General features: G+C 35.2%; 1 protein-coding gene across 2 annotated transcripts in view; it reads left to right on the forward strand.

The window, feature by feature from the left end:
• Positions 1–14,748, forward strand: part of LOC149786553 (homogentisate 1,2-dioxygenase-like) — a 77,564-nt gene that overhangs the window by 19,328 nt on the left and 43,488 nt on the right. For both annotated transcript variants that reach the window (XM_089977058.1, XM_089977057.1), the window contains exons 7-10: positions 8,232–8,266; positions 9,184–9,263; positions 9,583–9,682; positions 14,466–14,584. In XM_089977058.1, coding sequence (XP_089833184.1) covers positions 8,232–8,266; positions 9,184–9,263; positions 9,583–9,682; positions 14,466–14,584 — 334 coding nt within the window. The remainder of the gene's footprint in view (positions 1–8,231; positions 8,267–9,183; positions 9,264–9,582; positions 9,683–14,465; positions 14,585–14,748) is intronic.

Genomic DNA, 14,748 nt, shown 5'->3' on the forward strand with positions numbered 1-14,748 from the left:
CATTTGCTAATGTTTCTTAAATCCCTTGCTGGATTTTGTTCTTACATTGGATGAATCATCACAAAGCAACAACAGTTTATGCTATAACAAAATCACTCTCACCATTTGACTTTGTGGTCATGGTCATATGATTTTACAGCATGCTTATTTGTTGGCTTGAGATTTAGGCCCTGGCTTTATCCTTCTGTTTAATTCTAACAGGCAGCATAGACTCAGATTTGCTGGTACATTAGGTGATAGGAAATTTGGGTTTGTGTTGTTTGCAGTAGGATACTACTTTTATGATAATATGTTAAATGCATCCAGCTGATCTTGATCTCCTGTTGCATAATGTGCCAGCAGATTTTACACCTCTGCCTTACAAAACCATTATAACTTCTAGATAAATACCTGATACACTGGGGGCCTTGAGTGACCAAGTGGTCTAAAGCACTCTCCGTTACAGATCACTGTCATCTCACCTCTGTCTGTGTGGGTTCGAGTCTAGGATTCGGCCAGTGTGGGTATGTGAGAAAGCTTGCCAGTAGCTTCTCGTGGGTTGGTGGTTCTTCCCGGAGTTTTCCCTGGTTCTTCCTCCACCATTAATACTGGCTGCCATACATAGCCTATCATGTGCTGAAAAATGACGTTAAATCCCACAACAACAACAACCTGATGCACTGGGTTTACAAATTTCAAACTGTCACAATAAATTCTTGACATTTCATTGTTAATTCAGACTGCATCAGATAGCAGTGCAGTAGACGTTACCAGTAAGGAGACATCTGTTTCACATTGTTAACATGGGATTGTGAATATGCAATGTATTTGTCTGGAAATGTAGGTGTTTTATTAAAGTTTTTTGATACCTGTTGCATTTCATTTTAAGTGTGTTGGGACTTGCTTCATACAGTTGTTTCTGGATACTCATGATGCATTGTCATGTCATAGTGCCACCATATGGGAATATTCCCTCTAGTAAAGCAGGCTTTCTGGAAGTTTCTATGACATCTAAACACATGCTAGTGTATTAGATGAATCCTGAATAAAAGCAAGAAACAAATTCCCTCTAAACACAACTGACTGCCATTATCTGTACAGGTAAATAACTATTCAGAGATAAAGAGAACCTCAGAAATTCAGTCAAAACACAGTTGACTGCCACTGTCTCTACAGGTAGAATCATGAAATCCAGACAATTAGATTATCTTGGAATCTTGTCAGTAATCAAGAAAATGGTTTTAAATAACAAAGATCAAAACAAGTCTAAATGATGTATAAAACAAGCCTGAATAATAAAAAACAGAATGAGTCTAAATAACAAAGAACAAAACAAGTCTAAATGATGAATAAAACAAGCCTAAATAACAAAGAAGAAAAGAAGTCTAAATGATGAATAAAACAAGCCTAAATAACAAAGGACAAAATAAGCCAAAATAGCTACCCATTGATGATGGTTGCTGGTTTTAAATCTAACATTGAATGGAATCTATAGCACACTAGCCAGGGACTGTTTTCATGTACAAGTAAGCAACACAGTTGATGTTTATCATTTTATACTTTAGAAAGAAACAGAAATATGTATATGTCAGTGTGGCATAGTGGAAATATGTATGATTGAATGATTAAGAACTTTCTTAATGGCTATCTGAGAATCATCTAGTCATATAATGAGGTGCATCTCCAGATAATAGCTTCATCCATTTGCTAGTTTTAAATAGATAGCTTGCAATGGTAGTTTCCATGGGGATACCAAACAACATGCACAGACATGCAAATCAAACAAAAGCAACTGCAGTGGCTGATCATTGCAAATCTGCACAATATATATATTGCACATGTGCATGTATGCATGATAGGTGTCAAAATGAGTATATTTGATGGATATATCCAACAAATGAGCTCAAATATCCATTTGCTAACTGAACATGTTGAACATTGCCAACTCACAATGTTGAATATTTTCTAACCAACCCTGATGGACATTGCTAACTGACCTTGCTGGACATTTGCTAACTCACCATGTTGGACATTGCTAACTAGACCTGTTGGACATTTGCTAACTCATCATGTTGAACATTGCTAACACACCATGTTGAACACTACTAATATACCATGTTGAACACTGCTAACACACCATGTTGGACATTTGCTAACTCACCATGTTGGACATTGCTCACTTACTATGTTGGGCATTTGCTAGTTCACTATGCTTGACATTTGCTAATTCACAATGTTGGATATATGCTAATGCTCAAAGTTGAACATTTGCTAACTCTCCATGTTGGACATTTGCTAGCTCTCCATGTTGGACATTTGCTAACTCTCCATGATGGACATTTCCTAACTTAACATGTTGGGCAATTTGCTAACTCACCATGTTGGATATTTGCTAACTCACTTTGGTGGACAAAAATTTGCTAATTCACCATGTTGGACATTGGGCATAAGTTACACATAATAATCCCATGCACTTGTTTAGTCATTTTGTTTTTCCACATGTTTAAAAACTCTATATCCCAAAAGCACAAGAAAATAAAGCTGTGAAAGCTGATCTCACAAACCAGTCTCAACCTTACAGTTAAATGATAACCCCCTATCTGGATTATATGCATTGCATCAGTTGCTCACACCATATGATTTTTAACTAAATTGTGTGGCAATGTATCAGCACATACAAAACCTTTACAAGAAAATGTGAGTAACTTAAGCCAAATTCAATAACAAAAGGATTACTTGATCAACAAGTAAACTTGATTATTATCTCCATTTTTATGAAATCCTGATGAAATAATACCAGAAATGCATGTCAGATAAATGTTACATAATTTTGAGGTAGCAAATCTGTTAGCCAGTGAAACATGGAAGCACAGTAGTGAAACTTCCTCCAAGTGGTCCAGTTGGATAATTTTGCCTCTACATAGGTATTCTACCCATAGAACATAGTAGCTGTCTTATCCACTTCCAGGTAGTATTGTCCAGCTTCCAACTACTTTTAACTAGTTTGAATTGACAGACAACAATATGCTACACTGCCATCTGGTGTCTACCACTGATTACTTATCACTTGGAGAAAAAAAAGATGATGTTTACCTTACGATGGTGAGGATAAATCTACTAAAATAAAACTGAAGATATCATAACTTTAATAAAATAATGATATGAATAATTACCTACATAGAATATAGACTGGATATATTCGTAGTCCAAAAGCCCAATGTCTGTAGAAGTACAGTGGCTTGATATCATAGTCGTTTAGTATGAATGATATTGATTCATTTTAAATCATCCAGTTTTTATTACTTTTCAGGTTTATTATTAGTTGACCAGAAAATTGTAGTTCCTTACTGGTAAAGGATACATTTTCCACAAGGCAGATAATTTTGCCTATATTCAGAAATGGTTGCCTAGGTACAAAGTATCCAGGCAGTGAGAGAATAACCTTGGAATAGGTATCCAGGCAAAGAGAATTGTCTCGACCCAAATAAGGCTGTCTAGGCATTAAGTATCCAAGCAGAGAGAATAACCTTGGAATGGGTATGCAGGCAGAGAGAATTGCCAAGACATAGATAAGGCTGCCTAGGTGTAAATATCCAGGCAGTGAAATGACCTTGAAATAGGTATCTAGTCAGGGAGAATAACCTTGGAATAGGTATCCATGCAGAGAGAATAACCTTGGAATAGGTATCCAGGAAGAGAATAAGCTTGGAATAAGTATCTAGGAAGAGAAAATAACCTTGGAATAGGTGTCCATGCAGAGAAATGCCTGGACATAGATAAGGCTGCCTAGGTATAAATATCCAGGCAGAGGAATAACCTTGAAATAGGTATCTAGTCAGAGAGAATAACCTTGGAATAGGTATCCATGCAGAGAGAATAACCTTGGAATAGGTATCCAGGAAGAGAATAACCTTGGAATAAGTTTCCAGGCAGAGAGAATAACTTTGGAATAGATATCCAGGCAGACAGAATTACCAGCTAGATAATATTTCCTTGTGTACATTTGATTTTAATAATTGTGCCCGTTTTCCTTATTTGGTTCAACTTTTTATACCAACTGTGAATGTATTTCTATATTAAATTTAAAAGTATATGGCTGCCACATTAATTTTCAGGGAAATTTCTGGCAAAAGTCATTTTTAATCATGCAACACTTGGTATGTATAGTTTAACAGCACTTAGCACATTCATGCCTATATGGTGCTCATTAAAAGTTAAGTTATATCAAGGTACAATTGCTACAGTCTTTCAGATGATAATGTAAACATTTACTCCTTCAACATAGATGATGAAAGGTTAATGTGTTAAAATTCCTGTGAAGGTATATAAAATAAAATATAATGGTAAGAAGATAAAATATATAAATTGCATTCTTTTAAGTCCAAAATGTGCACATTGTTTGAAGATCACCCTTCATGAGGAACTGTAGTATCATTTATTTTCATTGGACTCAATTTTCATGGTTATGTATGAAAAAAGGCATTTTCATGGGTACTTAAATTCATGGTTTTGCCTGTCAAATTTTGCATATTAGTAGGTATTTAATTTCATGGTTTAACCTCTGCAAATACCCAAACTAAAAAATACAAAAAAGAAAACTATGCCGACGCAAACAGCAGTCACTTAAATGTTTAAAACAATACTACCACCTGTATGAGCACAAATCAAAGAGTGTCCGCCTAGGAAGCGGGAGATCGTGGGTTCAAACCCTGGCCAAGTCATACCAAAGACTTACAAAATGGTACTAACAGCAGCCGTGCTAGGCACTTAGCATTAAGAGGTTAAGTGTTAGGACTGGTGTCGGGATAATGTGACTGGGTGGGACATCATGCTACATGTCAGGATAATGTGACTGGGTGGGACATCATGTTACATGTCAGGATAATGTGACAGGGTGGGACATCATGCTACATGTCAGGATGATGTGACTGGGTGGGACATGATGCTACATGTCAGGATAATGGGACTGGGTGGGACATCATGCTACATGTCAGGATAATGGGACTGGGTGGGACATCATGTTACATGTCAGGATAATGGGACTGGGTGGGACATCATGCTACATGTCAGGATAATGGGACTGGGTGGGACATTATGTTACATGTCAGGATATTGGGACTGGGTGGAACATCATGCTACATGTCAGGATAATGTGACTGGGTGGGACATCATGTTACATGTCAGGATAATGTGACTGGGTGGGACATCATGCTACATGTCAGGATAATGTGACTGGGTGGGACATCATGTTACATGTCAGGATAATGGGACTGGGTGGGACATCATGCTACATGTCTGCATCATGATGCCCCAGTGCTGGACATCACTATAAACTGCCACATTGCAGACATCATAGTGATATGACTGGATTTTTTTAAAAAGCTATGTTAAAAATCCTAATTACACACACACAAATCAAAGACCTGGCAAGTTCAATACTTACACCGTATTTTTGACCAAGTGAATAACATCAATCGAAGTTGACACAGCCGACAACACTAAAACAATACTTCCATCTATATGAGCACAAATAAAACACCTGTCGAGATTAATCACTTTTGCCATGTTTTCATTTGAGTGCTCAACATCAAAAGAAGCCGACAACTCCAACAGTACTAGATCATTCGGTTATTAAAGTACATATGAATAATTTCTTACTTAAACCACTGTCTATCAAGTTGCATCATCAGTACTTTCTGACGATCATGGCATTAACACAGTGGCTTATGAGTGGTAAAATTCAGCTAGACTCCCCCACGCTGAAATGGATAATTGCAGCTCACACAACAATGAGTGAAGGATTAGACCTAATTATCATTGGTTTTGAGAAAGCTGGACTTGTTTAATTCAGTACTTTGGGGATTACCTGAAAAGCATTTGTGGGTACCATGAGACTTGATTGACACAATGTTGATACAGTGGCTTTGTCCAAATATCTGTGAAGTGTGAGCTTTAATACCCTGCTGTAATTAGTGTATATACATAGTGTTTCATTAATAAGAGTGTTTCAAGAAATAGTTTTAGTATTTACAGGATTGTTAGTTCTTTTTGGATTAAAAATGAATGGATAAATTGAAATGCTCTAGCCTTTCAGACAACAACAGTTGTGCTCGAATGAAGGATCAATTTGAATAAGTATTCAATTTAATTTTCATATACTGCTGTTTTGTATTACTTTTTCTTTCGTTTTCAGTATTACTATTGTTTGGATATCTTTTGCTTTTTCTCTGTTTTCTCTCTATCCTTACTTACCTCATATATCGATTTGAGGCAGTGACTGTAAAATTACAGCCACTGAATACCTTACCGAACATGTGCATTGAAACAATATAAAATGATTTTTAATTCTTGTTTCAAAAGGTTAAAATAAAAGATAAAACAAACATGTAAAAGCTAATATTTAATTACCAGACTACAGTACTGACCTTGATTTATCATCTCTGTTACTCTATGAATGAAACACTAAGAAAACGGGGGAGGGGTGCGTCATCCTATTTGGCTCATTTTTCATTTGGGATTTAAATTTGTGGTTTGGTGCAACAACGAAAAACCACAAAAATTGGTCACCCACAAAAATCGATGATACTACAGTATACATGGGGCAGTAATGTGTGTTCAATACACATGTGTGTATTCAGTACACAAGTGTATGTTCAATACACAGGTGTGTTCAATACATTAGTCTGTGTTCAGTGCACACGTGTGCATTCAATGCACAAGTGTGTATTCAGTACACAAGTGTGTGTTAAGTACACAAGTGTATGTTCAATACACAAGCAACCTAATACCACTTCCGTTCTTCAGTTTGTTCTACAAGAGGGGGGAGAGTGGTACTCCTGAGAGTGCCATTTGTGGACTTTACATTCAACATATTTAGCCAGGTGGATACAGCATACTGGTTTATTGTCAAGCCCACATTAATAGTGACAGCAAAACATAGCAGTCACTATTCCAAAGTCAGAAGAGGTCAGAAAACAGGTAGTCAGGAAGGCAAACCATATGCTTGCCTACTAACCCAGGACAACACACACACACTGAGAGAGGATGTCCAGTTTTGACCCAGTTTGTCTTCCTGGAAGCTATCCCAAACAAAAGGACTACAAGAGATCATGAAATATTGTTGTACCTGGCCATAAACAAAGCACTCATATTCCTTCACAGAAAGTCAAATCTGTAGTCATACGCTAGGTCTTTAGAAGATCAGAGTTATAGGAGAATATACATTTACTGATAACAGAAGGTTAAAATTAGTTGTTAATGGATGGAGTGAATGTTGTTTCCTTTCTCATAAAATAGTCAAAAAATCATTTTATATCCAGTGACAGCAAATGTAACAAGTTTCTCTAATTATTTTTGATAGGTATTGCTAAGTATCAACATTGTGCTTTTACCAAAAGGCTTCTTGTGACATTTAATTGGTCCTTAATGGACATGGTGCAAATCTGATATCCATTATGGCCTCCATGGCAGCCGTCTTGAAAATCATGTTATCAGTACTCCTTCAAAACAGAAAGTCATTTCAATATGGGGTTTTCACCAGAGCACATCTTAGCAATCTGATGTCCAATATGGCCACCTGATGACCAGCTTGAAAATCTAGCTATTGCTACTCCTCAAATGGAAAGTCATTTTGAAATGGAGTTTTCATCAGAAGAATTGTTTTGATGTCTTGTTGGTCCTAATTGAAAATATAAATTAACTCATTTCAAAATATTTGATCCTCCCAAATGAATGACCATGTCAGCATGGGGTTTTCACAAGTAGACTTCTTATTGTATCTAGTTCATCCTAAATGAAAATGGTGCCAGTATGGCTGCCATGGGGGTCCCGAGCGGGTCTAAAGTGCTCACCGTTATGGACCTTTGCCATCTCACCTCTGTCTGCATGGGTTCAAGTCTCAGGTACAGCCATTATGGGTATGTGAGTAAGCTTACCAGTAGCTTCTCGTTGGTCAATGGTTCTTTGCAGGTTTTGTCTGGGTTCTTCCTCCACCATTGATACTGACCGCCATGTATAGTCTTGTGCTGAAAAATGGCATTATACCTTACAACAACAACAACATCAGAAGCCATGAAAAAGTTATTAGGTCACCTTATACTGGGGTACATTATAAAACTGTAGGTACAGCCTAATAACAAGGGATGTTATATCAAAGATCCTTTTACTAAGCGATCATTTTATCATGAAGAATAAATTATTTATTTTGAATTACACTCATGCAAATTAAAAGTAAAATCATATCTGTTTTCCAGATGCTTGTACAACTCTGATGGAGACTTTCTGATAGGTATGTTATATGAATAAAAGATGTCTTCTTAGCCACTCAGAATTGTTTTTGCATAATAATATTAGTTCTAGACCTCGTAACTCCACCAGAGTTTGTGGAGGGTTTGCACTTAAGGTTTATTATTGATTTTGAGCATTTGCACATAAGGTTTATTGTTGATTTTGAAGTCAAAAGATTAAAGGACAGAGTCATTGGATCTCAAAGAAAATGGGTTTTGCAGAATAGCTTTTCTTGTAGTGCAAGCTCGCTGACCAAACTTTGTATATGGCTTGAACTTAGGCTAATAAAGAAACCTACAGATTCGATGATATAAAGGCATGGCTTTTAGGGTGTGATTTTACATTGACATACATCATAGAGGCATGGTTATTAGGGTGTGATTTTATATTGGTATACAGCATAGAGGCATGGTTATTAGGGTGTGATTTTATATTGATATACAGCATAGAGGCATGGTTATTAGAGTGTGATTTTATATTGACATAAAGCATAGAAGCATGGCTTTTAGGGTCTGATTTTACATTGACATACAGTATAGAGGCATGGTTATTAGTGTGTGATTTTACATTAATATACAGCAGAAAGGTGTGGTTATTAAGATATGGTTTTACATTGACAAGAAATTTAATTTATCATAAATCTCAAAATTGAGTTCTGGAAAATATTAGCAGTAGAAATTTACCAAAATATTATGAGAAATTGCACTTACAATAAGACTCTTAAATTGCCCAAAATTCTTTGAGATTTAAAATCACAGAGTGAGATTGTACAAGTATGTGTTTTCTAAGATAATGTTTCAACATTATTATTTTAAAGATGTGTTGTATCTTTTAGCATTAACCACCTTCACAAGTTACTTAAACCCCTAAAATAGTATACTCTGGGGTAACTTTCCATCAAATGTATTCATTTTGCAGTGCCACAGAAAGGTACACTGATGATAACAACAGAGTTTGGGAAGATGAAGGTTGAACCACAAGAGATATGTGTTATTCAGGTAAATGGATTCAAAATAAATTTTGTTGTAACTGCAATATTCAGAATTAATCAGCAGGTCAAGCTGACTTATTTTGACTTTCAGTCTATTAATGTTTTACTTTTATGTTCAGCTTCATGCATCTACAAAAACATCACGGGTTAGTCTGTCACAAGTGGATAAACACTTTTATAGTTACATATTTGAATATGTTTAACACTTGTTGATTTTGGGATGAGCCATAATAGATTCCTGATCTAGCTCTTCAGGCTTTACATCAACACTTGACTTGTGGATAAATTTCATCTTTTTTTGTTGCTATTACTTATTATATTTACAGCAAGGTATTCGGTTCAATGTGGAAATATCAGAGGATTCCAGAGGCTATGTTTTGGAAGTCTACAATGGACATTTTACTCTGCCCTACTTGGGACCTATTGGTAAGTCTAAATTGAGTTAATTGCACAGTAATCTGCATTATTGAAGAAACAACAAAACAAAACAATAAAGACCGGGTAGTAATGATTGATTGCATCAGGTGCTTTTTTGGCTTCATGGTTAGTGTGTCATACCTGTACCGTAAAGGGTGCAGGTTCAAATTCTACCATTGGATAAACCTGGATTGGATGTCATGGTGTATCCTTGTCTTGGCTGAAAAACACCAAATAGCCAACTTGTGTAGTGGTGCTGCAAAACACCAAATAACCAACTTGTGTAGTGGTGTCACAAACACCAAATAACCCACTTGTGTAGTGGTGCTGCAAAACACTAAATAGTCTACTTGAGTATTGTTGCCACAAAACACCAAATAACCAGCTTGTGTAGTGGTGCTGCAACACACCAGATAACCAACTTGTGTAGTAAGGCTTCAAAACACCAAATAACCAGCTTATGTAGTGGTGCCACAAACACCAAATAACCAACTTGTCTAGTGGTGCCACAAAACACCAAATAATCAATTTCAGTAGTGATGCTGCAAAACACCTAATAGCCAACTTGTGTAGTGGTGCCACAAACACCTAATAACCAACTTGTCTAGTGGTGCCACAAAACACCAAATAATCAATTTCAGTAGTGATGCTGCAAAACACCTAATAGCCAACTTGTCTAGTGGTGTCACAAAACACCAGATAATCAATTTGTATAGTGATGCTGCAAAACACCTAATAGCCAACTTGTGTAGTGGTGCCATAAAACAACAAATAACTTGTGTCATGGTGCTGCAAAACACCAAACCAAACCAAATCAGTGGATTATATCAAGGAGGATATTTTGCATTCAGTGATTGGATAGAGATATTGCATGAGTAATCATTTGACATATAATTTATGAAAGGAGTTTAAAAGATTCCAAAACATTGAAAGTGTTTGTCGCATAGTAAATGAACACAAAGTAGTACTGTTTATCTCAAAATAAATTAGTTCAGCTTTTTTAAATGAATTATCAAGAAAGTTGACAGCGACTTTACAGTATATTTTGTATGCGTTGGATTTTTAGCTTTTATGTCATTAAGATATGATATTCCACACCATTAGTATACAACGTTTAAATAATGTTTGAGATATCACATTGATGATGGTATGTGATGGATAGACAGAACTATCCATTTTGTTCCAAGTCAACAGAGAGAACTCGTCTGATATGGCATAGGAATATGTAGAGGCCATCAGGCCAAGATGCATGTTCCTATACTGTGTCGAACAAGTTCTTTCTCCCAACTTGGAACAAAACATTTATGTGGTTTTGTATTTATTACATATCCTCTTTTTATTCATATATTCTTTTTACTTTTTTTAAATGTGTACTTTTAAACAAAATTGATTGAGCATTTAGCATTTTATGAAAGATACTGTACAACCCCCTAATAAAGTCATGTGCGTAAGTGTTGGTAGGCTTAGATATATATGCTGTGCATTTGCATCATCAGTCTGCATTATAGGCATGGTGATTTACTCTTTAGCTTTGAATTTTTAGAATGTTTTATGTGGCATATGAATGGATTTAAACTGCAGTCACAGGCAAGTGGATTTGTTTCTTCTGAATGGAACATAGGTTTTAAACCAGTAGCTGATTGTTTTGTTTTTTTTTTTATTATACATGCTCTAATTCCTAACAGATTTCAGGGCAAAGTTTAGACTAGCAATAATTAAATTCATTCAGATTTAATACAGAAAGCTCATTTACTTACAGTACTTTCAAACTCTCAATTTTTGTGTTATCATACCAAGAAATTATTGATACATTGAACATAAAGCTGTTAATGTAATCAGTCATGTATTTTCAAGAAAATGAAGACTGTATGTTTCTAACATATGGATTACATTTGTAATATTTATTTTCATATTCATTTGGATATTTTTAATAAGAAAATTCGAAATAATTTTGTGCATTTCTGTTCTCTTTATTTTCTACCTGAATGGTTGCAAGAATTTAAAATGTAAATAAACATTCACTTTCCTGCCGGTTCAAACCGTAGCTGTGTCTTACCAAAGACTTTCAAAATGGTACTAACAGCTGCCTCACTTGGCACTCAGCATGAAGAGGTTAGTGTTAGGATTGATCGGCCTGGTTTCAAGATAATGTGACTGGGTGGGACATCATGCTACATGTCTGTGGCATGTCCCAGTGCTAAACATCACTATAAACTGTCACACTGCAGACATCGTAGCGATATGACTGAAAAATTGTTAAAGCTACGTTAAAAATTTAAATTACACACACACACGTACACTTTCTTGCATGTGCTCCAGTGATGAAAAAGTCATCATTCTAACATAATTCCTCCAAATTTACATCACAGTCAAAACAGCTGCTGCTCTCTGCAATTCATCTACCTATATGTTGCAAATGTTTGGCAGTTTTAACCTCCGATTTACTTAACAAATTTTTTATTCATCAGTAACATAAATGGACAAATTGAAAGTTCCTCCATTTAAAATTCTTCTTAAAAATATTTTAAAGAATTCCAAAGACCATATTTTTGAAACTCTGAAGATGAACTGAACTTTAGGTTAGTTTGGTATATAATATATAATTGCATTTGCATTGTGGAATGTTTCTTATCTGTCATCATTGCTGCAGCTGGGAATGAGATTTATGGGTGCATGGTTCAGAAATTTCTCCAGTTTCTTAGACCGTTTTTATTAAGGTTGTTTCACCCAGAATTCAGCACTTTGTAGCAGTTAGCCTACTCATTTAAAGATGAAATGCTATAGCCATAGTTATTGCCCCTTAATTATCTGTCTATAGCTCTGTTGTAACTATCAAGAGTATCTGGTTCCAGGTACAAACCATCAGGTTTCATTATTCATTAATGTAGCCAGGTAGGCACCAATTTAAGTGTCTAATTAATCATGGGGTATAGTTTTCTCCAAAGATGGTGGTATTTTTAACGATGCCTTAAATCTCTGACATGACTTACAGAATCTTTCTTACTTTGTTTTTTTTTAACGTTTAATGGCATCTATCTGTTTGGTGTCACTTTGCATGTCAGCCACAACTGAGAACTCACTGGCAAAATTTTGTCCAAGATATTGTTTTATGGTGGTAGATGTTGCAAAATGCCCATAAACTTCCTGTGTGTTGACATTTTTGAATAATTTAAAATGTAAAGCGTTAGATAAATCCCAATATTTTATAAGTATATTATTGAATAATATTTCAAGCTGTAAAGGTAGTTCCAGGCTTGGTGTACCATATGCAAGTTTGGTTGTGCAATACAGAATCACAGATTGATTATCAAACACAAGATCAGATAGGTTAGATTAAATATTAAGTAATAGTACAGAATTTATGAAAGATCAGTGCAAAAGTAAAGACTGCAGAAGTGTACAGAGGGTCAGGGAATTATTCTTCAAAGCTGTATGTTGAGTGATCTGCCAAGGAATTTTTCCCAAAGCATTTATTTTCTTTTAGAGTAAATAATCAAATCTTTTGTTACTGAAAATGACTTAAAATTACAAGTATCAAACTTGAAATGCTGTACAACAGTGATCTGTTGACATCTTTAATTCAAAGCAGTCTAGTATTAGGACTCTGTGGTCTTACACTAAGCAAAAGAAAATGAAAACCAACAAGTTTTGTAAAATTCAACAAATAATTTATTTCCCTAGAATACAAAGTGAAAATGTAAAAGAAACTTACAGTATTGTGAATTCAGTCCCATAATCCTAAGAGTTCTATCACAAGTGAGAAAGTATAGTGTTTCAAATGAATTCCAGTATTGATTGTGCAGATGTGCTAGTAGTCTTGGATGAGCTGATGTGCTAGCAGTCTTGATGTATCACATTGATGTAATCCTGAATTTCCTTGAATGAATTAACAATAATAAAAAAAAATGTTTTTGTCCAAAATGTCAGTGAGCACTTTACAATTCCAGTGAACAGTATTTTAATAATTCCTCTTAAGTTATATCTGAACACAAGTAACAGTGAATTTAGAGACTTAAAGTAGGAATGAAATAATTTTGTTTACTTTAAATTTATATAAAAACCTAAGACACAATAAGATGATGAGAATGTGGTTCATTTTCCCATCAAATTTGTAAACAAGTTTCTCTTCTAGAATATTCTAAGGCTAGACCTTGAATTCAAATGTCAGTAAACAACTTATATATAACTTAACAAATAAGACAAGACAAAAAAAGCAGTTATGCCTTCTAGAATCTTTTGAGGTCCAAAGGCCATGTCAGCATGTGTACTTTATCTTAAAAAGTTCAATCTGCAATCATTGATAAAAGTTAGCTTTGTAATAAGTTGTTTACAATTGACCCTTACAATCTGTTGACAGATGTTAAACACAGATATAGATATACATAACGCTGACCCAAAAGAATGTTGAATAAACTGTAATATCAAATATATAGGCTGTTATGTTCAATAATACTTGATCATTTATGGTGTTCATTTCAGATTATTGTCACATAAATGGAGTTCAGACAAATGCATTAATACTGGTTGTAGAACTCGCTATGAAACCGTTAGAAATGCATTTTAGGAGGTATATTCACATTTTCAGTTTTATATGTGATCTTGGAAAGCCTTGATCTTTTTTGAACTCTCAGGTTTTTCTTGACTCTCACACAAAATTAAAAAGTCAACATATGACTTTGGGATATGAAATTCATTGTTGTAAGTATCAGCACTATTTTTAGCTAATTTCTTCAGTCTCGATTTGAGCAATCGCTTACTTTATGTAATAAATATCTTGCCATCTTTTTCTCAGGTGCTAATGGTCTAGCCAATCCACGTGATTTTTTAACTCCAAAAGCATGGTATGAGGACCAAACTGTGGAGTATACAGTCATTGGCAAGTTCCAGGGTCACCTTTTCCAAGCCATTCAGGTTTGCTTTACAATTTAATCAACATTTGTCAGATATCCCCGAATGCCAATGCAGAATATTTTGTTTCCAATTCAGAAGATCCAGTGCAGGAGATTTTCTTAATAGTTATCTGATATTCCAGTTTGTTAGTGCAAAATATTTGTATTTCAATTTCAGAAGTTTTA

The sequence above is a fragment of the Sinohyriopsis cumingii genome, chromosome 12, assembly GCF_028554795.1.
Source record: "Sinohyriopsis cumingii isolate HCF-2022 chromosome 12, ASM2855479v2, whole genome shotgun sequence".
Taxonomy (NCBI): Eukaryota; Metazoa; Mollusca; class Bivalvia; order Unionida; family Unionidae; genus Sinohyriopsis; species Sinohyriopsis cumingii.